The 26,912-nt window shown below is 39.3% G+C and overlaps 2 protein-coding genes across 2 annotated transcripts in view; one reads left to right on the plus strand and one right to left on the minus strand.

The window, feature by feature from the left end:
• Positions 1 to 486: 486 nt before the first annotated feature.
• Positions 487 to 7,486, plus strand: C8H4orf3 (chromosome 8 C4orf3 homolog). Its single transcript, XM_062198897.1, is given in 8 exon segments — positions 487 to 510; positions 1,539 to 1,605; positions 1,608 to 1,637; positions 1,640 to 1,695; positions 1,697 to 1,738; positions 3,806 to 3,927; positions 4,008 to 4,475; positions 6,257 to 7,486. Coding segments are annotated over 8 exon segments (810 nt in total). The 3' UTR covers positions 6,258 to 7,486.
• The window catches only part of USP53 (ubiquitin specific peptidase 53), a 76,120-nt gene continuing 56,285 nt past the window's right edge, over positions 7,078 to 26,912 (minus strand). Inside the window, exons 15-16 of the mRNA XM_062199690.1 lie at positions 13,546 to 13,639; positions 7,078 to 12,056 (exon numbers count right to left, since the gene is read on the minus strand). Of these exons, the coding sequence (XP_062055674.1) occupies positions 11,084 to 12,056; positions 13,546 to 13,639 (1,067 nt within the window). The 3' untranslated portion in view covers positions 7,078 to 11,083. The remainder of the gene's footprint in view (positions 12,057 to 13,545; positions 13,640 to 26,912) is intronic.

Below are 26,912 nucleotides of genomic sequence, written 5' to 3' on the forward strand. Positions count from 1 at the left end.
TAATATTATCAATTCTTCCAATCCACAAACATAGGGTACAAGAAAATTAATTCTAATTATGATCAGGTAGAGTCTCTCTGTTGAGATTTGATTATTAATCACAGAAAAGGTTGTTAGCCAGTAACAATGGGCCAATATTGAAAGACACAGACAGAAAAGCAGAAAATAGAGGCCATGAGATCAAAAAGCTCATTATGAATTCCAGTAAATAAAAACTAGAGAGAAGAAAAGGGTGAGGTAATAGGTAATTAGTTGTGGAAATAATGAATTCTTACATCTGATAGATACACATATAACTTGTTCACCATAGTTTACTTGAACCCTGAGTTGCCAAGAGTACATACTACTTTAATCAAATATGAATTGGGCATCTACAATGTGCCAAATACAACATGAGTTCTAGTGGTGAAGAATACAAATCCAGTTTTATTCTCATGGAGCTTTGAATCTATCTTAGAAGCTAAGAATCTAAGCTTAGGATCTAAGATGTGGAAGACTGACCCTGAAGAAGTAAAAACAATTATTATAAACATTATAAAGGAGTAGCATAAGCTCTCCTAGAAACATATAGCATCTAGAACTATATTTTTAGTAAACTATTTCTTCTTTTAAAAAAGATTTACTTTATGTATTAGAAAGGCAGAGTGACAGAGAGAAAGGGAGAGACAGAGAAGAAAGAGAAGAAGATTTTACATCTGCTGGTTTATTACCCAAATGGCCGCAGCAGTCAGGGCTGAGCCAGGCTGAAGCCAGAATCCAGGAACTCCAGCCACATCTCTTACACAGGTGGCAGGAGCCTAACCATTTGAGTCATCTTCCACTGCTTACCCAGGTGCATTGGCAGGGAGCTAGATGGGACTTGAACCAGAACTCCAATAATGGATGTCACTATCATAGATGGCAGCTTAACCCACTACCTTAAAACAACAGCATTTGCACTATTTTTCTTAAGGTGCCCAATTATATCTCTTTTTCTGAGTTCTAAGAGGCCTAATTTAAATTTGAGAGGGATGTCATCCTATTTTCATCTGCAATTGTGCATGAAGACTACTGCCCAGTGCCTCCAAAATCATCAAGATATACAAACAGAAAGAAAAAAAATTGTAAAACCTAAATAAATATTACAGTCATAAAACACTATACTAATTTAGACACAGTTAAATGCAGTTTTTACTACCACTATAAGTTAACACACACACATGGTATTTACAATGTGCCAGTTTTCAAAGAGTTTTATCAACAATTCATATAATCCTCACAACAATCATATACAATAAGAACTATTATTTCAAGGCATGGTTGTGTTAGTGGTAGCAGAATATAATAAAATATAATTGAGAAAATATTAAATATGTTCCAGGTTCAAGATGATGTTTGAGGAACTGAGAAGGCTACAAATATGGTAAAAATTAATCTGTCCCTGTAAACAGTTAATACTCCAAAAGAGAAAGCAATTTACCTAAAATTGCAACAAAGCAGGTCAATGTGCTAGACAAGAATATTTGTGTTTAATGTTGGAGGCAAAGAAATTCTAAAAGATAACTATCCTCATCCAGAGTCCTATTAATAGCTAGCTGATATACAATACAGAGGGAAATAGTAAATGCTAAAGAAGGTAAAAAACTTTGGAAACAAATACTTCACTGTCTTGATCTTGAGAAAATAACTCTTTTCCCAAGAAGAAAGTATGGCATGTGAAGTATCTGGAGACAAGTTAAATGTAAAGTTTTTGCAATTGGTATGCTAGAAATACTGAGAATGGCGAGATCAATGTGAATTATACAGAGGGAAACTATGAAGTCAATAGTTGTGTAGGATTCAGGTAGGTGGGGAATTATTACAGTTTAAAAGGAACATACATGAGACCCAGGGGCCAAGAGTAGGAGTTTCCAAGAGGAAGATAAAAGGAAGCAATCATGCAAGGGCAAAGGGTATTTACTGGCGTGAGGCTGCTGAGCACAATAGAGCCAGATTAACAGTTAGTACAGGGTTGGTAGCAACCAAAGTCCAAGATGAAGTAAGAGAGAAGCTGCAACTTAAGTATGATGATACTATAACTCTAAAACAAAATTTACAATAGGTATGCAAAGCATTAATGATGAAAGAGAACAAAAAGCAATGGATGAAATGACCAGAAGATGGGATAAATAACTTTTCTCTACCAATCTACTGGGGCACTGTTAGGACAGGTACTCAATTTGAAAGCAAGGAAAAAAAGATGAGAAAGAATTGCTTTAAGGCAGATATGTTTTCAGATAAGTTACTAAAAATGAAAAACTGTTGGAAGGGTTACTCTATAAAACTAGTTTAAACTCCTAGAATGATCATAATGATCATTTATTATACTAACCAAATGGATTCACAGCTGCCTAAAGAAACCTACATTAGCACCTTTGGTTAAAACCTAATTTCTCACCCTCTTCCTGAGAACTTCAAATTTGCAATGCATACCTGTCTTTGGCCTAATTGTCAGGGTATTCACATAAATTACCTTCTTTGCTCTAGCCCAATCAAATTAATTGTACAATATTGGGAATGTGTTGTATCATGGTTGCAATGCAATAATTCAATTTGTAGACCCTGCTATTTTTCATTTGAACATGAGTAGTAGTAAGGTTCAAATAAGTCATGAGGAGCATGACTGACAGTATATCTACATTTCAGTTTACTTTCTTTTAAATTAATTGCTTTTAATTTAGGGACATGGTAAATTCCATTAACAACTCTATATTCATTTCTGTCTGTCATGTGGAATAATCAAAGTGATTTTCACATAAAATCAGAAGAAGTAATGGGATCTTTTAATTAACCCCTCCTGTTTGCATAATTACTCTCCATTTGCATAATTACCACAGACTTTCCTGACTCAAGAGATCAGACTATAGTACCAATATCCTCTCATATATGAGTACATATTCTGGTTCAAGGACAGGTGTGAAAACATTTCTGAAGTTTTTCACTTTATGTAGGGCTATTTCTTTACTGATAGTTTCAATAATTTTTATCAATCCTTTTCAGCAATCAGAAATAACTGATCCAATCTTAACCAGTGAGAACGCTTCCAACTCTGGTTAAGGGAAGAAGTTTACTTGCCTTTCCAAATTTTTGTAAAGGCTCAATGTCACTTAAGACCAGAGTTTTCCAATATATTAACAGCAGATAATCTGGGCTGCAGCACACAAATTCATTCTCGAATAATGGCTCTTATTTCCAGAATCTAAAAGGCAAAGGGTGATGGTATTTTTCTTTACAGGTGATACAATATTTTTATCTCTATAACCTGGCAACTAATTAGGAGGCAAACTGAGGCATGAGGAACACTAATTTTGGGTTCAATTTTAGGCTTTATGATTTTTTTTTTTACAGCCTCAGACAATTCACTCTTTTGTTTCTCATTTTCTAATTCTGCAAAATAGAGTAATCACAGCTTCAAAGTTTTATGGAGATATAATGACAGTTTATGTAAAAACACAACACAGTCATGTCCACTCATTAGGCACCTAGAGAACCACTTACTCCTACAGGTCTAGATGCAAAGATTTGCTGAACAATCCAGGACTCATTATAATGACCCAAGGAGAAAATACTTGAACCGGGAGCACCGGGTAAAACCCAGGAAGCATGGGCCAATCATCTTTCTGCAAGCCTTGTAATCTTGCGGGGGCTAACACTTCCCAATCTCAGGGTTATTCTTATAATTCACTCACACGAGGGACTGGCGAAGTTCTCACGTTTTGTCCTCTGGCCCTCTCGGGAACTCAGGCTCATATTTAATGATGTGCACCTCATTAAAACTGTTTCAAAGACTAAGTGTAAAAAGACAGTAAAAAACCCACCAGAGGGGTCTAACAAAAAGAACAGAGAGACGGGAGCCACCTTTGGCATTCCAGGGCGGAGTCCACCACTTGACAGAAACCGAACCCGGAGGTAAATTCTGGTCCTGCAACATGATAAAACTCTGGCTCCGAAGGAACTCGACCAACCAGCTTTTGCTCCGGCTTTGGCAGGCCGGAAATGGGCGGGCCCGATTGTTCGGCTTCCGGGCGGAGGCGGTGGGCCTGCCTCCTGTCACGCCCGCAGCCGAGCGCCGCGCCCGCGCCTGCGCAACGGGAGGACCGTGCCCCGGGGCCACTTCCGGGGGCGGGGAGCGTAGGCGAGCGACTGGGTCCGCTTTTTCTTTTCTGTGCGGCGAACGCGGAAGTTCGGGGACTGAGGCTTTTGCAGGTGCTTTTGCAGGTGCTGGGGTTCCTGCGCGGCGTCGGGAGCCAAATGGACGCGGGCGCGGCGGTGGTTGACGGTCCGGACGGTCCCCGGGAGCGACGAGGCTTGGGCGAGGCTGGGAGGCAGCAGCAGAACCACCATGTGCAGCCTCAGTGTGGGACAAACGGGCTTCCGAAACCCTCGTACTGGTTGGATCTCTGGCTCTTCATCCTTCTAGATGTGGCGCTGTTTTTCTTCGTGTATCTTTTGCCCTGGTGAGTGTCCCGAATTCAGAGTGGAAGTGGTACGACGCTTAGAGGCCATTTGCTCCAAGGCTGCGGGCTGGTGTGGGAGGGGAGTTAGTGCATACACGTCCCAGAGCGCAGGGCCGGAGCGCGGCGGAATCGCGAGGGTGGCGAGCTGGGAGGAGCACTACGGGAAATGTCTGTCCTTGGCACCTCAGTGACAGTCCCCAGAGCCGTTCGGAGGAAGCGGCTTCGCGAGTTTGTTTTACGTTTTGGAGTGAACGCAGCTGAATTTTATTTCCTGCACCGCCACAGGAGAACTAACGAAGTTACTGAGCATCTCTGGGTTTTATTTTATCATCTACCGTTTGGGACCAATAGTAACCGTGTAGTGGGGTTTAGTGGTTGAATGAGAGAGAGATTTATATAAATGAGGTTTGCCTGTTGCTCAGCAGGACGTGCTGAGCTGAAGCTATTGTTTTTGTGCAACTGTTAGCTCATGAGCAGTCTCAAACACGTATCCCAAACTCAGCGTGTTGAAACCTGAATTCTTCTGGCCTGATCCATCCTCAGCTTTAGCCACTCAGTTGCCCCTCCCTCCCAGAAACCTGGGACTCTTGGACTTCCCGGTTTTCTTGCGCACACAACCCACACATCATCTGTTCATTCTCAGAATTCTGTAGAGTCCACTTGTGAACTCCATTCTCTTCATTTTCTTTGCCACTCACTCTGAAAACACTATTCTGGCAGGAATAAAGGAAAAGAACTAAGAGAATGGGGCAGGAGGAAGCAGAACCAGAAAAGACACAGGACCGATGATAAGGGCTTCTAGAAGAAAAACTGTGTGCCACCCATTTACCAATTAGCTCGCTGCCCTTTGGTGTTGGTCATTCACTCAGATTTTTTTTTTCAAATATTTATTTATATATGGAATTTTTTTATATATATTTTTTTAACTTTTTGACAGGCAGAGTGGATAATGAGAGAGAGTGACAGAGAGAAAGGTCTTCCTTTTGCCGTTGGTTCACCCTCCAATGGCCGCCGCGGCCGGCGCACCGCGCTGATCCGAAGCCAGGAGCCAGGTGCTTCTCCTGGTCTCCCTTTCGGGTGCAGGGCCCAAGGACTTGGGCCATCCTCCACTGCCTTCCCGGGCCATAGCAGAGAGCTGGCCTGGAAGAGGGGCAGCCGGGACAGAATCCGGTGCCCTGACCGGGACTAGAACCTGGTGTGCCGGCGCCGCAAGGCGGAGGATTAGCCTATTGAGCTACTGCGCTGGCCATTCGCTCAGATTTTAATTCCTCTCAGTCATGCTCATAAGGTTCTTTGTGATGTCCCTTCTTCACAGGCAGTTCCTGTCTTCTTTGCCCACCCATATCTGAATTTTGGCAAACATTTGAGTACCTGACTGGTTATCATTCCTGATTTCTTGGGAGGTGTGTCAAATTAGAAAGCAGAGGGCTGAGTGCAGAGAATGCAGAAAGGAATGGGTGTTTCTGTATAATCTTTGGTCAAAATCATTTGTATTTTTCACTCTCCAACCCCTCCTTTTTTGGGGTGCTTGGCATAGAGACTAATACATACCTCAAGTACAGTGGGTTTTTTGTTTTATTTTTAATGCTCCGAATTTTCAGCTCTGGTTATTAAATGGAGGCCTTACAAGAAATATTCCAGGCCTTTATTATTAGCATATTTTATTGTTATCAATATTTTGGGACAGACAGGTGACTTAAGAAAGATTTTTAGAAGTCGACATAAAGTGTTAAAATGAAAACAAAAAGTAAGTAGTGCTGACAGATACTTGGTTTTTACAGACTGGTTTGCTGATACCTAAATTAAGAAGTTGACATCTGGAGTGGAATCTGAAAATGACTACAGACTTCTTGAATAAAGAAGACAGGAATTGTGCTGCGGCAGAATTTCAGAACTCTAAGGGAACTTCCCTTCATTTTACACCTCTGTTAAGTCATTTGGAAAACTACATTAAATGGATAGTAATCTCACTCACTCATATCTAAGTTCTTAAACTGGACTCTTCATGTTTAAAAATTTTCAAACATCTGATAGTTTTACACAAGCTGAATATAAAAATATTCATAAAATAAAAATGTCATCCCTGTAAGACCTTAAGGGTTGATTAGGGTTTAATATGATACAGATAATATGAATAATAACGTGAGGTATTTAAAGTAAATTATTGAAGAAGGAGGGAAAGATTTTGAGAGAAGGAACAAAGTGTTCTTGGAATACATTGACTCTATAAATAACACAAAAACTATACAGAAAATGTAAGCCCACCATGTTGGCCCTAAATACTCTTTAGTTATAGATGAAGTTGGACTGTTATGAAATGATGTCTTGACTGATAGGTTGACAGAGTCTTGAAGTAGATAACAAATATTAGAAGTTTAGCATGCATGTCCTTTTGTAAACTGAATCCCCTCCCTTAATTCCTTTTAAACTCTTGAGCTCCCTGAAATAAGATTGTGCATTTCAAACCTCTTTTTTATTGCTGTTGCTTAGTGTTTGTGGCCAAAACATAATGTTTTTATAATGTCTGTTGCTTAAATTTCAGGAAATCAGCATATTTACTCATTCAACAGTTGCTTGAGCCTTCTATTGACTAAGCATAAAAATTTTCAATTTAAGAGGCACAGTGACACAAAGAGAGCCGGGTGCCCGTATCCACTCCCATCACTCCTCAGATGCTCCACTCACAAAGGAACTTCCTAATAACCCTAAAGGGTTTATAAATGGACATTTGAAATAGGCTCTTAGCACTGAAATTAGTGGCAATCAGTATGTGTGAACTGTCTAAAATACTTGGAGGTTAGATAAACTGTATGTCATCTACCTTTCATAATGATTCTTGGAGCGAAGTCTAGAATTGATTTAGCAGTTATGCCTGTACAGTGTCACATCTAAAGAGAACCTTTTATGGAAGGCACAATGGAAACATCTGAACACTGAGTTTATCAAACAGACTATGAACTATTTTTGCACTGCTTACTAATAATTTTGTCTAATAAATGTTTATTTCCATGGCTGAATTTGGTTTTATTGTTAACAAGTCACCTAGCAGTGGCTTGTGAGAGGATTAACAGTTCTCACATACCTCACTGTGGTTCACATACAGACTTTTTTTTTTTTTTTGACAGGCAGAGTGGATAGAGAGAGAGATAGAAAGGTCTTCCTTTTGCCATTGGTTCACCCTCCAATGGCCGCCGTGGCCGGCGCACCGCTCTGATCCGATGGCAGGAGCCAAGTGCTTCTCCTGGTCTCCCATGGGGTGTAGGGCCCAAGAACTTGGGCCATCCTCCACTGCACTCCCTGGCCACAGCAGAGAGCTGGCCTGGAAGAGGGGCAACTGGGACTAGAACCCGGTGTGCCGGCGCCGCAAGGCGGAGGATTAGCCTATTGAGCAGCGCCGCCAGCCCACATACAGACTTTTAATAATCCATAATACCTTTTGAGGCTAAAATTAGCCTACTACCACAACCATCAGATATTCTGCAATTTTTAGTGAGGATGCAGACATTTTGGTGTAGCAAATTAATTTTATGTGTCAGCTTGACTGAGCTAAGATTTGCCCAGTTAGCTGAAAATACATTTCTGAGTATGTCTTTGAGGGTGTTGCTGGGAGAGATTACCATTTGAGTCAGTTGACTGAGTAAGGAAGAGCTATCCTGCCCCACCCTAGTGTGGGTAGCCATCAACCAGTGCTGAGGACTTAGACCAAATCACAGATAGAGGACTGGCAAATTACCTCTCTCTGGTTCTCAGGCCTTTAGATTTGGATCAAAGCTATACCACTGATTTTCCTGGGGAAACTGTAAGCCAGTTAGAAATTAAGAGATTTTTTTATTTTGGCACAAAAGTTTGTGCATAGGTTTTTTTCCCCCATAATAAGCATTTTTCCATGAACCTGCTGAAGATCCCTCATACATCCTACTGGTCCTGTTTGGAAAATCATAAAACACTTAGCCCCTAAGTAGCGTGGGAATACAGGTGGGGACTTCTGGCTGTTTAGCATCAAGGCAGACATTTAATATAGATTATCCTCAAGGACAAAGTTATCAAACCAGGATCAGTGGACCAAATCTGGTTGCTGCCTGCTTGTATATAGAAAACATGCAAGTTACTGGTACTTGTTAGGTCTGAAAACAAAAAAGACTTTCATGACATGAAAATTATATGCAATTAGGATTTCTAAGTTGATAAAGCTTTATTGGAAAACAGTTATGCACCACTGTTCTACATATTATTATGACTGCTTTCACATTACAAAAGCAGAGTTGGGTAGTTGTTACAGAGAGAGAATGGTTTTAAATTATTTGCTATCTGTAGTTCTGTGGAAAATTTGCTCAATCCTTCTCTACAACTGTGCTTTAGACCTGTTTGCTATTTCACTTCTAGGAACTGCCTATGATAACATTTTATTAACAGTGAAACTCCAAGTTCCCTTAAATCTCAAATTGGCTTATATTTCCCATTCACAGTTCATGAATGCAAAGAAAATTCTAACCATATTGACTTAAAATTCAGTTTATCTTCAAAATTTGTTGAACCAGAAGGTGATTTCACATGAGAATACATCTGAAAATAAGTATTTTAACTTTACAATTTTTATTGTATTATTTTAAAAAAGCTTATAATAACCAGATGCAAACATCTAAAAAAATAAATAGGCACTCTAGAAGTAAAATTTTACATGTGAATGACTAGTAAATATATGTATACAATGTATGGAGTGTTGAGTTGCCATAAAATGTTTTAGTTGGACAGGACTCAGGAGGTTTCAACCAGAGAGTACATTAAAACAGGCGAAACTGGAACTACCTGATGTTTACAACTCAATTGTGAGTTGAAAGAACTGTATGTAACTGCTGTTAAATACAGAAATTAGTTTAAATGTTTGAAATATGTTTCCAACTGGACATTTTGACCACATAGAAAGTAAAAATTCACAAAATTTTTGAAAGCTATTGACAATACCTGAAGCTCATTTTTCTAGTATTTTACAAAGTTATAAAAGCAGTGATTAAAATATTGACATTTCAAATACAATTTCACAAGATATACACTATTTACAAATCCTTCATACTAAAAAATTGTTAAAAATAGGCTTTCTTAAAAGATAAAATTTAGTTAGTATTCAAGTATTTCTAAATTAAAAGATTATAAAGTAATAATCACCAACCATTATAGTCAGAAAAAGCAAGTAAAAACTTCTCTACAGATTTCAGAATATAAAGTCTGGCCAACATTTGGTAAGAGTGAAGTTAGACATTTATAAGCAATTTTCTAATTAGTGAAAAGTATTCATTTTTAATCATTTACATTTTGGAATATTTTAACACAATTTATGGAATCAGGTAAGAGAGTAATCGTTCGTTGAACGATTTATTCATGAAGTTTATTTAGGAATGTAAAAAAAATTTTAATTCTATGATTCTCAATTCTCGAGTAGATATTTTAAAACTATTCTAAACTACAGTTAGTTTACCAGCTTAGTACAAAGGAAATGACAACTAATGAAACAAGGCAATTAAAGTAACTTATTTTCACTGGTAAGGTTACCATAATAAAGAAAACTTTTAATTTCAAAAGAAAGCCTTCTCCAAGAAATTAGCTGGGGTAGATTTACTGTTTAAGGAAAAGGAGAGGATACAGAAATTAATTAGACAGTCAATAAAATTAAACACCCTATATGAAGGTGAAGATTTAACCTGGAACCTAGATAGATTTTCAGATTCAAGCCAAGTGGATATCAACCTTTATGCACGTAAGATTACAGCCAGAGAAAATGTAGGCAGAGTGACATTCCCAATAAGAGGGACCAAGGTTAATTCCTAACACTGGTTATTAGCAGTCCAAAGTAAACCAAACCAAAATATAAAAACTTTTCACATTTCATATAAAATTAGAAAAATTTGTAACAAGACAAATAAATACACTAAACTTTAATATTTTAACCTTTTAGCTTACATAGCTTAAGTATTTATGAAAATATAGTCAAAGGCCTAATTTATGTTAAGTAGACATTCTGAAAATAAAAAAGTTCTAAAAGCTAAATTGAGTTCTATCTGAGCTCCAAGGTTTAATTTAAAACTGTTCATCATTAAGGCATTTTTTCAAAATGCTATAAAATCCATGGGTCAGTTTTTTTAAAGACACTTAAAGGGATCTCACCTAGCAGACTATCACAGAAGTCAAAAACAAACGGGTGAAGCCATTTGTTACCCATTAAAAAGTGCTTCTTCATAAAACAAAGACTACTTTGACTAGACAAAATATCTCCTGGTATTTTTCAATTAGCATAGTTAACCAATCGACATACATTGAGCACTAATTAATACTTAACGGGCTACTAGCCACATAATAGAGGGGCAAATTTAATTTTTGTTCAACTGTAGCTATGGAAAATGAGTTGGTACATACTTCCCAATTTTCTATTGTTCCAAGGCATGCCAAAAAAGTCTCTATAATATTCAACAAATATATTCACGAAATAACAAAGTTAAAATGATAAATGACTAAAAATGCCATGATTCTTAATTTTCTCATCTCTAGGTTTGGTCAGTAGGTTCCTATTTTATTTTAATGGCCTATGAGGAATATAAGCTTCCCAATTTCATCATTTATCTATTACAGTGTACGCTAGGTTTGTATCTTTGTTCAGAAGGGCAGCCTGAACCAAGACTATTATGTGACACAGTTCCTAACCCTCTTTCACTCTCAGATAGTGAGTTATCATTACAAAAGCCACTGTTCTCTGGAAAGCAGAGCTTGGGCCTCTGATGATATTTCAGTCTATATGTATCAGTCATGCAGCTATCAACGGAAAAATATGTAGTTAATGACATTTTCTCATTTGGACATGTAGAACTGGTGTCTAGTTCAGGTTGGCAAAATTCATCAACAACTGGGCCTGGGTTTGCTTGAAAATCTTTAGTTGAAGAGTTGGAAGAGTAGTTGGGTATGTTGCCAACTTGGTCTTTTGCTTGGAATGTTTCTTTACAACTTCCGTCATTCATAAATGTATTCATTTCTGCCCTTGGCTCTTGAGCTGTACAAAAATTGTGCTTCAGAATAGAAGAATTAGCTTTAAGCATCTCTGTAAGTTTAACATCAGGTATAGAGTCATTTTTCTCTGATTGTGGCACACTGGTTATAGTATATTTCTTTGGTGGCAAAGGGGGTGGTAAATTCTGGTAAAGTTTTGGCATCTGACAACCTTCAGCTCTGCAGGTTGACTGAATTACATGTTCTCTTAATAGAGAATTCTCAGAATAACCTTGTTGCATCATATTTTGCTGCTGGATGAGAGAAGGGGTTTCTGGCTTTAACCCAACAGTTCTCATGTGTGGAAACCACAATGAAGATGGTGACATTATTTCATTATGGTTTACTCTCTTCCCAGAAGTAGAATTACCATCAACAGGAAAAGGGAAATCTGTTCTCTCAGAATTTTCTAAATGAAGCCACTCATTTAGTTTTTCAAGCTTCTGTTCTTCTGATTGTTGGAGGTGCTCTCTTGTAGTAGTATGATCCTTGAGTATTTGCGGGCCGGATGAAGGAAGTAACTTTCCATTGGTTTCATGGATATGTGGCCTGACATAGGAAATAAAAGCAAAGCTGAGACACCATGGACAAAAATACTGTCCTATAGTTTGATTTCCCCAGTATATAACTTGTATTATTTTTGTAACATGACTGAAATGGGAATTATATTTTGTAATCATTAATGTTTTCAACTGCCTTCAAAATTTTTTGCTTACCAAACATGCATCATTACCACAATAATATTTCTAAAAATTTTAAAAATTGATTTCAACTTAAAAACACTGAAGTTACATTTATTTGTGATAAAGTATAGTATAAAATATAAGGAAAATGTTACAGGCAAACAATTCAATATCCTAGAATACTTCCTCACTGACATTCTAAAGCTTAAAGGAAACAGAGATAGAGATATTAAAATCCTTGTTACATAACAGTATAAGGATGGTATAATAATTTAAAATAGGGGCCGGCTGTGGCATAGCAGGTAAAGCTGCCGCTTGCAGTGCCAGCATCCCATATGGGTGCTGGTTCAAGTCCAGGCTGCTCCACTTCTGATCCAGCTCTCTTTGATGGCCTGGGAAAGCTGTAGAAGATGGCCCAAGTATTACATGTGTATATATAAGTACAGGAAAAGTCATAGTTTATATAAAGCTATATATAAATATGTGTGATTTCTGGCATCCACTTGAGATCTTAAGGTATCTCCTGCAGATAAGAAGGCTACTGTGCTACCTTCATAAAAATGCTGAAAAGATTAAAACAATCATGTATCATATCTGGCACTTTGTAAGCCTCTATCCTTAGATGAACATCCTATTAATGATCCCCAGTAAGATAAGCATTACTAAAAGTTCATGGAAAATGCAATCAAAACATAAGTTTATTTTGGCACAAAAACATTTGAAATCCATGCACATGAGGGGTCCTCAAAAAGTACATGGAGAATGTACTTTATGAAAAAACTGTGCAGGGGGCCAGTGCTGTGGTGTAACGGGTAAAGCCGCTGCCTGCGGTGCCAGCATCCCAAATGGGCGCCAGTTCGTATCCCAGCTCTCCACTTCTGATCCCGCTCTCTGCTATGGGCTGGGAAAGCAGTACAAGATGGCCCAAGTCTGTGGGTCCCTGTACCCACGTAGGAGACCCAGAAGAAGATCCTGGCTCCTGGCTTCAGATTGGCTCAGCTCTGGCTGTTGCAGCCATTTAGGGAGTGAATCAGCAGATGGAAGACCTCCCTCTCTCCCTCTCTCCCTCCCTCTCTCTCTCTCTCTCTCTGCCTCTTTCTCTCTCTGTGTAACTCTTTCAAATAAATAAATAAATCTTTTAAAAAAAATAGAAAAAAACTATGCATGGACTTTCTGATTTTGCATCAAAATAAACATCTTTTGATTCCATATTTGACAAACTCTTTGAAGTACTCATACTGTAGATTCATTGTTTTCAGAATAGTAATATGTATTTAAACTCATCTAATAAAGAATTCCTGTAACACACATGTTAAGGAAAAAAGGTTTTAATATTTTCAAATTTCTATGATTACCTTAACAAATGACTTTTTATTTGTGGGTGTGATTCCGGGTGGCACTCAGGAAATTTACAACCTGCATCCAAGTTCTTAAATTCTTTTCTAAAGCCTAGGGAGAGGCAGTTCGGGGGAGGGAGGAGAAAGAGGAAAACAGAATTATTGCAATGATCTTACAAAACTTATTCTATGTGTATTTATTTATATTTACATAAAATTTTCTATAAACAGACTATTCTCTTCCAATTGAAAATGAATTCAAGACACAAACCAAAATAACACCTCTTCTTGAATTCTTATGCAAATAAATGTTTCTTTCTTCCATTTATCATCACTTGATGATGTCAGCAATAACAAAACTGCTTTTCATGCTTTACTGACACAGTTTCTGATGGAAAAATTCTGCAATTGAAGGTAAATGACTTAGATTTAAGTTTGGATTACCTACCTATGGGTAAAAGTTAAACAAGCCTCTAAATCCTTCACAATCTAAGTTTCCTTATTTATATAATGGGATAATGGTAATCCACTTTACCCACATCACAGGAACATCAACAGAGTTAAAAAGACTGAGAGGGTATTGAGATAGTATATAAAGAATAACACCACTACTAATTAGCTACCATTTATTGACTGTAAGATGTATTGACTGTAAGGCTGTAAATATCAACTGTTAAGATGTTGTTACTATTTGTATAATCTTGTGACAACCTTGTAAAGAAATTACTGCCAAAGAGATACCTTGGAACAGTACAGACAGGACAAACGTGGCAAGGAGCAGGGACACCACCTGACGCCGTTTTCTAGGAGCCAGTGGAAGCAGACTGCAGCAGCCCCGTCACTGGTGAGATTGTCTGAGGAAGAACTCTGCAGGCTACACTAACTTTGAGTCTGGCCTGCAGCGCTTGGGAGGGGGGCATGGGTGGCAGGGTGCCCACCCTAACCCCTTGAAGGGAGAGCGCTCTTTTTTCCCATCCCCGCACAAGGGTGCCCTCTACTGGCGACTAGCAGGGAGAAAGAGCCATGTTAATGCAAGTAGAGGGTGTAGCGGCTCATGCACATACATGATTAGGAGATTTTATCAGAGGCATAAACCTGCCACTGATTTGAATCTGGCCTGCAGAGTTGGCAGGAGGCTGGGCACCCACTTAGGACTGTGAGATGTTCTCCTAACCTAACCTTATCACAGATGCCAAGGCAGAGCACCAACAGGCAGCTGGCTCTGGGAACAACTCTACTCTCTCCATATTATTGGAGGCCCATGGGGATGAGAGAATCCTCTGCACCCTCTGACTGTGGGAGCCCTGTGTGCTAAGACTGTGGGAATTCTGTGACTGCACTATAGAGCATGTGGTATAGCCTGGTCTCTGGGCAATCATTGTATCTGGCTTCAGAGGCTCAGATTTCTCAGAGTGCCTGGGGTAGATCATTGCTGAGGGTTCTGTGCTCATATGGAAGACTGCACAGATTCTTTGTGCAGTTCATGTGCCTGCATGGGTAGGGTATGTAGCCACTGTGGGCTAACACCAGGCACTGATCACCTTGGCAGAGAGGAGGTGCGGTTGTGAGTACACCAGCCGACCTGATCATACCCTCCCCTCTACTGACAACAGAGATCTGTCATGCCAAATTTGGGTGCCATCCTGGACTCTAGCCCTACTGTCAAGCACTGACAGGAGTGCCCTGGCGCTACTCAGCACACACCTCTCGATATCCACTGAAGGAGAAGACACTCCACTAAGCCACAGAGTCATAGTTCAAAGATTAAAGCCATCAGAGGAGAAAACCAAGTGTTTCCACAAATGCTTAAAAATAATCACAGAAAGCCGGCGCCGTGGCTCAACAGGCTAATCCTCCGCCTTGCGGCGCCGGCACACCGGGTTCTAGTCCCGGTCGGGGCACCGATCCTGTCCCGGTTGCCCCTCTTCCAGGCCAGCTCTCTGCTGTGGCCAGGGAGTGCAGTGGAGGATGGCCCAAGTGTTTGGGCTCTGCACCCCATGGGAGACCAGGATAAGCACCTGGCTCCTGCCATCGGAACAGCGCGGTGCGCCGGCCATTAGAGGGTGAACCAACGGCAAAGGAAGACCTTTCTCTCTGTCTCTCTCTCTCTCTCACTGTCCACTCTGCCTGTCAAAAATTTAAAAAAAAAAATAAAAAAATAAAAAAAAATAAAATAAAAAATAATCACAGAAATACAAGAAACACTAACAAGACAATATGACTCCCCAAAAGGAACACAACAGCACTTCAATATTAGAATGTGAAGATGAAGAGATTGATGAAATGCTTGAAAAGGAATTAAAAAGAATGATCATAAGATTACTCAAAAGCACAGAGAAACAAATACATGAGATAAAAATCCATACATGACATAGATGACAAATTTTGCCAAGAAATAAAGATATTAAGAGAAATCACACTGGCCGGTGCTGCAGCTCACTAGGCTAATCCTCCACCTGTGGCGCCGGCACCCCAGGGTTCTAGTTCCAGTTGGGGTGCTGGGTACTAGTCCCGGTTGCTCCTCTTCCAGTCCAGCTCTCTGCTGTGGCCCGGGAAGGTAGTGGAGGATGGCCCAAGTGCTTGGGCCTTGCACCCACATGGGAGACCAGGAGGAAGTACCTGGCTCCTGGCTTTGGATCAGCGCAGTGCGCCAGCCGTGGTGGCCATTTGGGGAGTGAACCAATGGAAGGAAGACCTTTCTGTCTCTCTCTCTCTCTCTAACTCTGCCTGTCAAAAAAAAAAAAAAAAGAAAAGAAAAGAAATCACACTAAAACATGAGAAATGAAGAAGTTAATATGTCAAGTAGAAAAGTGGAAAGCCTTAACAACACAGTTGGTGAGGCAGAAGAAAAGAATATCTTAGCTGGAAAACATATCCTTGGGAATATTTCAGTCAGACAAAAAAAAAAATCAGAAAAACTAAAAGCAATGTTTTAGATTTATGGGATACTATCAGATGACCAAACATGTCTTAAGTGTTCATGAAGGTGTGGAAAGAGAGAATGGATCAGAAGGCCTATTCAGGGAAATAACAGCAGAAAACTTCCCTAATTTGGTGAAATGGACATCTAAATACATGACGCACATAGAACTCCCAGTAGACATGACCAGAAAAGACTTTCACCATGACACACTGTAGTCAAACTTTGAACAGTAAAACATAAAGAAAAGATTCTAAAATGTGTACAAGAGAAATGCCAGGTTATCTTCAGAGAATCCCCAATTAGACCAACAGATGATTTCTCATCAGAAACCCTAGAGGCTAGGAAAGAATGGAGAGACATAGTCTAAGTCCTGAAAGAAAAAACTGTCAACCTAGCATACTGTACACCCAACAAAGCTCTCATTTATAAATGAACGTAAAATGAAGACCTTCCAGAACAAACAGAAATTCAAAGAATTTGTCACCTTGTTCAGCCTTTACAAATGATTCTTAAGGATGAGCTAAACACAGATAATGATGGTCATCATTATGAAAGAATGTGAAGGCTGAAAATCTCCTAATAAAAGTACAAAAGCAATCCAAAGCAAACAATAGGAATATTTATGGAAAATATAGAATATAAAAAATGTATAGGAATGAAATGGATATTTTGTGATATGATCGTTATTTTTAGCCCTTGTTTATACTCCTGTAGAACTATGGTCTTCCTACTTTTTTACTTGCTGAATCTAATAGCCTATGAATATACAGCGGATTAAAATTATGTCTGCAAAAACTAATGAAAGGAAATGAGGAAAGAGGGAGGGGAACCTGGGTGGGGGGAAAGGGAAGTATGATTTTTGGAACTGTACCTATGGAATGCATGAAATCTGCTCTGTTTATATTAATTTTAAAAATTAAAAGAAATTACTGCCATCTCCATTCCACTAAGGAAATAGGCTAAGAAAGGTTAAGTGTTTTACCCAAGGTACATAGCCAGCAAATGCAGAACTGTCTGTATGGTAAAAGTCCATGCTCTTAACCATACTGCAGTATTTCCTCCTTCTAAGTGTTATTTAACGTATCCCCAGTTCAGCATGTAAAATGCACCAAACAGGGCCAGCGTTGTGGCACAGTAGGTTAAGTCTCCACATGCAGCACGAGCATCCCATATGGGTGCCAGCTCAAGTCCCAGCTGTTCCACTTCCAAGCCAGCTCCCTGCTAATAGCCTGGGAAAGCAGCAGAAGATGGCCCAAATGCTTGGGCCCCTGTTCCCATGGAGAGACCCACAAGAAGCTCCTGGTTCCTGACTTCAGATCGACCAAGCTCTAGTGATTGCAGCCATTTGGGGAATGAACCAGAGGATGGAAGACCTCTCTCTCTGTCTCTCCCTCTCTGTAACTCTGCCTCTCAAATAAATAAATAAATCTTTTTTAAAAGTATCACTTTATTAATCTTAGTAAGTCTTATGAGAAAAAATTACACTAATTTACAGTGAGACTCTTGTTATTTCTAAGCCCAGTACACTCTAAGACTTCAGACTCTAAATTAATAATTTTGACCCACTTTTTTTTCCCTCTAACTAGCTAGGATTAGGGCCTAAAGGCCAATGTGGCATCACATAAAAGACAACAAGCACTTCTATTTCCCTCTGAACAATAATTCTGGAAGTTCACTGCAGGGCCTTTAGCAATATTAACCTTCAGAATAAAACATGATAATTGGATATCTCTTTACAAAATATTACTTTAGAATAGCTCTAATAAAAGTGAATATTGCCCTCTAATCTTTAAATAGTTTATTTATTTGAAGGGCAGAGTGACATTGAGAGAGGGAGAAATAGAGAGATCTTCTATCTGCTGGTTCATCTCCCAAATGGCTACAACAACCAGGCCTAGGCCAGGAGTCAGGAACTCCGTCCAGGTCTCCCAAGTCATTAAGATGGATCCAAGGAACTTGGGCCATCTTCTACCACTCTCTTAGGCACATTAGCAGGGAGCTGGATGGGAAACACAGGACTCGAACCAGCACTGAGATATGGAATGACAGCACTGCAGGTGGTAGCTTAACCTGCTGTGCCACAATGCTGGCCCCTGATCTCACATTTCTAAAAACCATCTACTCATTCAAAATTCAACTGCAATCTACAGTTGATCAGAATACATTAACTATTGCCCTGTTTTTCAAAATCTACATTTCATTATGATCAGGCTCTAAAGGTTAAATCTGGAAGCAGTTTCCAAGAAATATGCCAACTTCTTCATCCATCTATAACTCCAAGTTTATATTTTTTTTTCTTCTTTGGGAACATTAAACTTAAAATCATACACAGGCTAAGAATCAGTTTGATTTAATCATTCTACATTATATTAAAAATCTATGGGGCCAACATTATGCCGTAGCAGATAAAGCCACTGCTTGTGATACTGGCCACTGCTTGTGACACTGCCATTCCATACAGGCACCTGTTCAAGTCCTGGCTGCTCCACTTCTGAACCAACTCCCTGCTAATGAGCCTGGGAACACAGTGTGCTTGGGTTCCTGTACCCACGTGGGAGACCTGGAAGAAGCTCCTGACTCCTGGCTTTGGCCTGGTCCACCCCTGTCTGTTGTGGCCATTCAGGAAGTGAACCAATGGATGGAAGACCTCTTTCTCTGCCTTTCTCTTTTTCTCTCTGTAACTCCGCCTTTCAAATAAATAACAATCTTAAAAAATAAAAAAGTTAAAAATCATAACATCACTTTGTATTATAATTTTCAATAAAATTCAAGTTTTAAAGGAAATGAATGCATAATTCTTTAAAACTAATTATTTCTCTGAAGGTATTCACACACTGGGCAGCAGGAGGCAGCAGAGGCTTTACACAATGTCTGAAATTTTAGTATCACTATGGCAAGCATTCAACCAAGTGGTTTGAGTTCAGAATTCCAACTAACTTAAAAATAGATGTGTTATTTTTCTCTTCTGCTGACATAAACATCCATGTGTCTGTACCGGGAATTCTGGCTCCAGGTTCTTTGGAAATCTAAGATAGTCCAATTTTAACACTTGGCGCAGAAGAAACCTCAATGTCAAGACAAGAAGCTTTAATTAATACTATTTTCTGTAATGTATCAAAATAACCCATAGCATAATATTTAAGAAATCAAAATATATTTCCTCTGAAAAGATGACCTAGGTTTAAAACAGATTGATACAGCAATAAAACCAAACTACCAGTCTAGACAATGTAATCTTTACTCTTATGTGTAGTGAGATTTTGTAATATAATACCACAACTATAAATCTTAAGCAATAACTTCATCCCTGACCTAATTTACAATAAAAATACATTTAAATAAAATTTGAGTAAGTTGGAAAATCATAAAACTTTTTAACTGGTATTTCTGGTTAAATTTACCATAACCAAAAAAATAGAGATATCTTTAGGTTATAATTATAGCACCTAATTCAAAAACTTTGGGATGTTACAAAACAAAAAAGCAGGGGTCAATAATATCTTTTCTCACTGGAACTATACTGTAAAGGAAAAGCAAATATTGCCATTTTACTACAAATTCCAGTACCAAAAGCTTTTAGTTTAAAAAATATACAAATACCCATTGGGTGGTATTGGGCCAAAGCAAGTGAGAAAAAAAATCTCATGTTAATATACTGCCTGTCAACAGTGTATAAAATTCTTAGAAAAAAAAAATAATGTGCACAGAAACAAAATCAACTGATTAAAGTACATTTTTCTAAACATAGTGGACTTCAAAAAGTTTGTGGAAAATGAAATGAATTAAAAAGATATTTATTTTGAGACAAAAATATTTGTAATCCATGCCATTTTTCCTAATAGGCACTTTCATTCACTTTCTGCAGATCCTTTATGCACTACTATTTATTTGAAATGAACATATTCTGCAGTTTGAAAAAACATTTTATTTTAGAGAAAATGATCAATCTGTGCACATATGTAAACTCTTCCAATAACATTTTTCATTTTTAATTCTTTTTTTGTTGTTGTTTTGTTTTGTTTTTACAAACCCTTGTGTCGAGGGCTGACTTTCAATAGATCGCAGCGAGGGAGCTGCTCTGCTACCTACAAAACCCGGACCCAGAGGCAGGTCATCTACAAATGGTTTAGCACCAGGTTCCCCACGAACGTGCGGTGCGTGACGGGCGAGAGGGCGGCCCCCTTTCCGGCCGTGCCCCATTTCCCGGGATGAAGGGCTCTCCGCACCCGACCCCGGTCCCGACGCGCAGCATTTTTAATTCTAAGACTTAACAAAATTAAGGATAGAATATTTCACTTAAGAAAGTAGAAGTACAGATTTTTTTTTTATAAAAAAATAAGGTAATCAACAGAACACTGATTAACTTTTTTCACTCTTGTCATTTCCAAAATCAAGAATTGCAGCATGAAATAATCCTGATTTCTAGGATCTACTGAGATTAAGCAATGTTGCAGAGTTCTTTAAAAACAAATGGCAGGGGCCAGCATTGTGGCGCAGCAAGTTAAAGACACAACCTGCGACGCCAGCATCCCATTATCAGAATGCTGATTGAAGTCTGGCTGCTCTACTTCTGATCCTGCTTCCTGTTAATGCCCCTGGAAGGCAGGAAAGAATGGCCGAAGTATTCCAGCTCCTGCCACCCACGTGGGACTCAAGGATGGAGTTCCTGGCTGCTAGCTTTGGCCTGACTCAGACCCGTCAATACTGTAACCTATATATTTATCTCAGTAGATAACCCTTCCTCATGGAGAACAGAGAACACCCATTAGTATGAACTAATTCCACTGCCCGGCCTGGCACAAATACACACTAATCAACAACTGTACTCGTCTTTATGTCTCTGAAAGTAAAGCCCCATTCCTTTCATTCAAAGCCTCTCACTCTGCCCTCTGTTTCCTTCTCACTCTACTTCAAGGGTCTCATTGCACTGATTATTGTTCTCATCTATTCTTTACATTTTCCTCTCCCACTAGATATGATTACCTTCTGTAATATAAATACCCAAGCTTCTCCCACCTAAAAAATTATACATACCCCAAACTAAATACTTGGTTTTATTTTCTTGTCTAAGTACTACCTCTTTGCTAGTCAAGGAAATGTATTGTTTTTACAGATAAAATGCACTTCTTTCTTTTTTTTCACTTTTTGTTATACTGTAATTCCCTTTCAATTTTTTATTTGGAAATAATTTCAAAAGTTCAGAATAGTTGAAGGATTTAAAATAATACAAACAATACTGGTATTTCTTTTATCCGGATTCAACTACTGTTAACAGTGTACTCCCCTTTTTCTTCAGTCTGAACTCTTTACGAGTTAGTTACAAATATCACAGCCCTGGGGCCGGCACTGTGGCACAGTGGGTTAATGCCCTGGCCTGAAGCACCAGCATCCCACATGGGCGCCAGTCCTAGTTCGGGTGGCTCCTCTTCCAATCCAGCTCTCTGCTGTGGCCTGGGATAGCAGAGAAGATGGCCCAAGTCCTTGGGCCTCTGCACCCACGTGGGAGACCTGGAAGAAGCTCCTGGCTTCGGATCGGCGCAGCTCCGGCCATTGCGGCCAATTGGGGAGTGAACCAGCAGATGGAAGACCTCTCTCTCTCTCTCTCTGCCTCTCCTCTCTCTGTGTGTAATCCTTACTTTCAAATAAATAAATATTTCAAAACAAACAAACAAACAAATATCACAGCCGTTTACTTCTAGATTACTTCCAAATAAAGCAGTACTTCAATTCCACCTCGGTCTTCCTTCTGTTTCTACTGTTCTCTAAAACTGCTGGCACGACGTCACAGATGACTTACTAACTCGAATTGGCCCAGGGCTTCGATCTTTATTCTGCTTTGTCTGTGGCCACTCTCCATCAGGTTCTCCATTTCTCTAACTTCCAGTTATGACAACTCCCTCTCTGGGACTTTTTCATACCCTTCCAGCTCACCTCTCTCCCCTACAATCTCCAGTTTTCCTGAATGATCTTGTCCATGACTATGGCATTCAATTCCACGCATGCCAATGGTTACTAATCACATAATCTTTCCTGAATTCTAAACTTACATTCATAACTGCCAATTAAAATCTGTTTACCTAGATGATAAATTTAAGAAATCAAAAAAAACACCTGCCCTTAACCCAGTTAGTTCTTCCCATATTCCTTGTTTCGGTCAGTGGTGAACCTGGTTATGAAAGTCCCCAGTACAGCTGTCCTCCCTTTCTTTTCCCCTCATTTTGAATGTGACTGATCATCCTGCTTGTGTATGCTTGCTGGATTCTCCCAAGTCTTCTGTCTGCATTGTGATGCATTAGTTTGTGTCCTCAGCTTTCCTCTCCTAGGCTGTCACAACAGTCATCTAGCAATTTTTTTCTCATTGCTCCAAATTTACTCCCCACGCTGCTATTCCATGGTCTTTTCTAAAATACAAGTGGGAGTTTGCCACTCTCCTTGCCCTTTAGTGCCTCTCCACTTCCTGTAAGATTAAAAAATAGCATGAAGTTTCGACATGATTTGGCTTCTATCCTCTTTCCATCATCTCCTATTTCCACCTATGCCTTGCATATACCAAACTACTTGTATTCTTCAAATGTGTGGTTCTTTCTCCTGAATACATCCATTTGAACATATCATTTTTCTTAGCTTGGATTTAATTTAAAGCATTTAAAATGCCATTAAAACTCCATTCTAAAAGAAGAGCTAAAACACTCAAAATGGTACTGTGGCAATTTTGACAATGTCCCCAGATAATAGTTTTAGGCAGGTATAAGGAAGGTTTTTTGCAACAGAACCCATAAAGACATAGGCAGACCAACTTATATAATGTCTCTATTAATGAATAGAAAAAGAAATAGCTACAATGGCATTATAACAGATTCTGGTTCTCTACCATCGAATATACTTGTATGAGGGCAGGTATTCAATACAGTGGCTGGGACATTTGCATCCCATACTGGAGTGCCTGGCTTTGAGTCCCAGCTCTGATCTGGATTTTAGCTTCCTGCTAATGTACCCCCTGGGAGGCAACAGGTAGTGACTCATGTAGTTGGGTTCCTGCCACCCCATGGGAGACTCAGATTGAGTTCCCAGCTCCTGACTTCAGCCTGGCCCAGCTCCAGATGAGAGATCTTCTGTTTTGGTCTTTCTTTTTGCCATTCAATTAAATAAAGTAAATATACCTGTATGAAATACTTTTTTTAAAACAAAACAAAACAAAAAGATTTATTTATTTATTTGAAAGGCAGAGGCAGAGAGGGAGGGAGGTCTTTCATCCACTAGTTGACTCCCCAAATGGCCACAATGGCCAGAGCTATGCCAATCCGAAGAAAGGAGTTTCTTCTGGTTCTCCCACATGGATGCGGGGGGTCCTTGGGCCATCTTCTACTGCTTTCCCAGGCCATATCTGGGATCTGAATCGGAAATGGAGCATCCAGGACTCAAATCGGCATCCATATGGGATGCCAGCACTGCGGGCAGTGGCTTTAAATACTATGCCACAGCGCCAACTTCTGTATGAAATACTTTTAAGTATTTTAGCTATTGGTAGAAAATGATTCCACAGGTCAATAATTTCAGTGGGTGTCGGTGTTGTGGCCCAGCAGATTAGAAGGCTGATTGGGATGCTTACATCCTGTATCAAAGAGCCAGCTCAAGTCTAGGCTCCTCTGCTTCCAATCCAACTTCCAGCTAATGCATCCTGAAAGGCAGCAGATAATGGTTCAAGTGATTGGGCCCCTGCCACTCACAAAGGAGGGTCAGACTGTTTCAGGCTCCTGGCTTCTGGCATGGCCCAGCCCTGGCTATTATAGTCATCTGGGGAATGTTCCACCAGATGGAAGAGACATATATAGACTTAGATATAGATAAGTATCTTGATCTGCCTTTCAAGTAGATGAAAATAAGACATTGAAAACTAACTGTGCAGGGGCCAGCACTGTGGTATAGCGGGTAAAGCCGCCACCTGCAGAATAGGCATCCCATATGGGTGCTGGTTCAAGTCTCAGCTGCTCCACTTCTGATCTAGCTGTCTGCTATGGCCTGGAAAAACAGTAGAAGATGGCCCAAATCCTTGGGCCCCTACATCCACATGGGAGACCCAGAAGAAACTCCAGGTCCCTGGTTTTGGATCGGCCCAGCTCTGGCCGTTGTGGCCATTTGGGGAGTGAGCCAGAGGACAGAAGACCTCTCTCTCTGCCTCTGCTTCTGTAACTCTGCCTTACAAATAACTAATTAATTAATTAAAATATCTTTAAAAAAAAGTGTGCAGTAGAAGAGCAATAAAATCACATGCAGTCACAAAGAATGAAATCGTGAGGTATGAAGGTTTGAAAAAAAATGACAAGTTTTCAGTTTGAGAAAAACATTCCTATATCACTTCCTCGCATATTTTCAGTCCTGGAGTGGGGAAGGGAATACATACTCCACAGAGTGGGAGGTTAACAAAGGTGTTCAAGGAAAAGACCAGCTTAGAAAACTATGGTAGACTTTAAAGTTGACAAAATAAGGAGTAACATTAAAATAGTGATATTTATGTAGTTCAATTAAAATGGGTTACACAAAACCATGTAAGAAACTTATTTTAAAAACAAGAAGATAACAAGTGTTGGCAAATATATGGGGAGTGTGGAAACCCTGTGCATTGCTGGTACAAATGTAAAATAACACAGCTGCTCTGAAAAGCAATATGACAGTTCCTCCAAAACTACACACAGGATCCAACAAGTGCACATCTGGATTTATACTCAAAAGAACTGAAAGCAGGGATGTAAACTTATTTGCAAACCGATGTTAACAGCAGTATTATTCACAATAGCTAAAAGGTAGTTAACCACCCAAATGTCCATCAAATGTCCATGGATAAACAAGATGGAATATATCATACAACAGAACACAAGTACTACCCAGCTTTTTAAAAAGGAATAAAATTCTGATATATGACAACATTGACATACCCCAAGATCATTATGCTGAGTGAAATAAGGCAGATAAAAAAGGGCAATTTTATATGATTCTACTTATATAAGGTACCTAAAGTAGTCAAAATTCAGAGATACAGAGTAGAATAGTGGTTGCCAGGGGCTGGGGATAGGGGAAAATGTAGAGTAGTTGCTTAGTGGGTAGACAATTTCAGTTTGAGAAGATAAAAAGCTCTGGAGATGAACGTCAGGCACTGTGGTACAACAAGGTAAATGAACATCAATAATCCCTAGCTTACCATTGGCCTTGACTTTTGCTAAATCCTTCATGTGTGTTCTCCTAATAGCAATCTTGATTTCTGTAGACATTTAAACATCTTATTTGCTTCTGAACTGCTCTGTGTTGATAATAAATCACTAATAATGATACACCATTGCATATTTATTTTTTCCAAACTTTACTTTTCCATAAGTGTTCTTTTCTGTCAATTTTTCAATTTGTCCTTTTCTTTAGAAGGATTTATTTATTTAAGAGAGAGAGAGAGAAAGACAGAGATAAGAAGAGAAAGAGAGAGAGAGAGATCGTCCCTCTGCTGGTTCACTCCCCAAATGGCTGCAACTACTAGGACTGGACCAGGCTGAAGCCAAGAGCTAGTCACTTCACCTGGATCACCCACATGGGTGGTAGGGAGTCAAGTATTTAGACCTTCATCTGCTGGTTCCCAGGCACATGAGCAGGGACCTGTATTGGAAGCAGAGTAGCCAGGACTTGAATCAGCACTCTGATATAGGATGCAGGCGTCCCACCCGGTGGCTTATCCCACCGCATCATGACATCTGCCTTCTATTTGTTCTTTACTCCTATGGTAGTCATTGTATGTACTTATTGAACTATACACTTAAAAACACAATTCTAAATGATGTTATACATACTTTGCCACAACAACAACAACAAAAAAATCAAGTGCATTACATACTCTTTTACGTAATTCCAGAAAGTCAGTTCAAAGCTCATAAAGCAATGTTCTCTGGACCATCAAAATCCCTATGACCTTGTGTTTTTATAACCATCAGGAAGCAAGCATCATTTTGAAAAGAGTACTGAACTTGCAGTTATTGTTCAACCTCACAGGCTTCTGCTCTGATTTCTGGCCAACCCTGCACTGTTTCCTGTAATACTTGGTTACCAGACTTTTATCAGATTTTTTAAACAGACGAGACGTTTTAATATGGGAAAGGAAAGTTATTTCCTTAATATAAATGTTTCCTTCTGATATTATAACATTTGATGAAAACAAAATAATTTACCAATTAATCATGTTCAATGTCTGCAACCTGAAAAATAATCTCCACAAAAGTCTTAAGGATGATAGAGACTAAAAGACTTTAAAATTTATTGTTTGTGGTGATTTCTTATTGTGAAAAATTATATGCCTCTTTTCCCTCTGAATTCTTAAAATAGGAACATGCTGTCTGGCTGCAACATCAATAACTGCCTTACTCATCACTTTCCTTGATCCCTCTTTCCCCAGATCCTTCAGATATGTTCTCCGGTAACAATCCTA

This window comes from Lepus europaeus, chromosome 8 (assembly GCF_033115175.1).
Source record: "Lepus europaeus isolate LE1 chromosome 8, mLepTim1.pri, whole genome shotgun sequence".
In the NCBI taxonomy this organism is placed as follows: domain Eukaryota; kingdom Metazoa; phylum Chordata; class Mammalia; order Lagomorpha; family Leporidae; genus Lepus; species Lepus europaeus.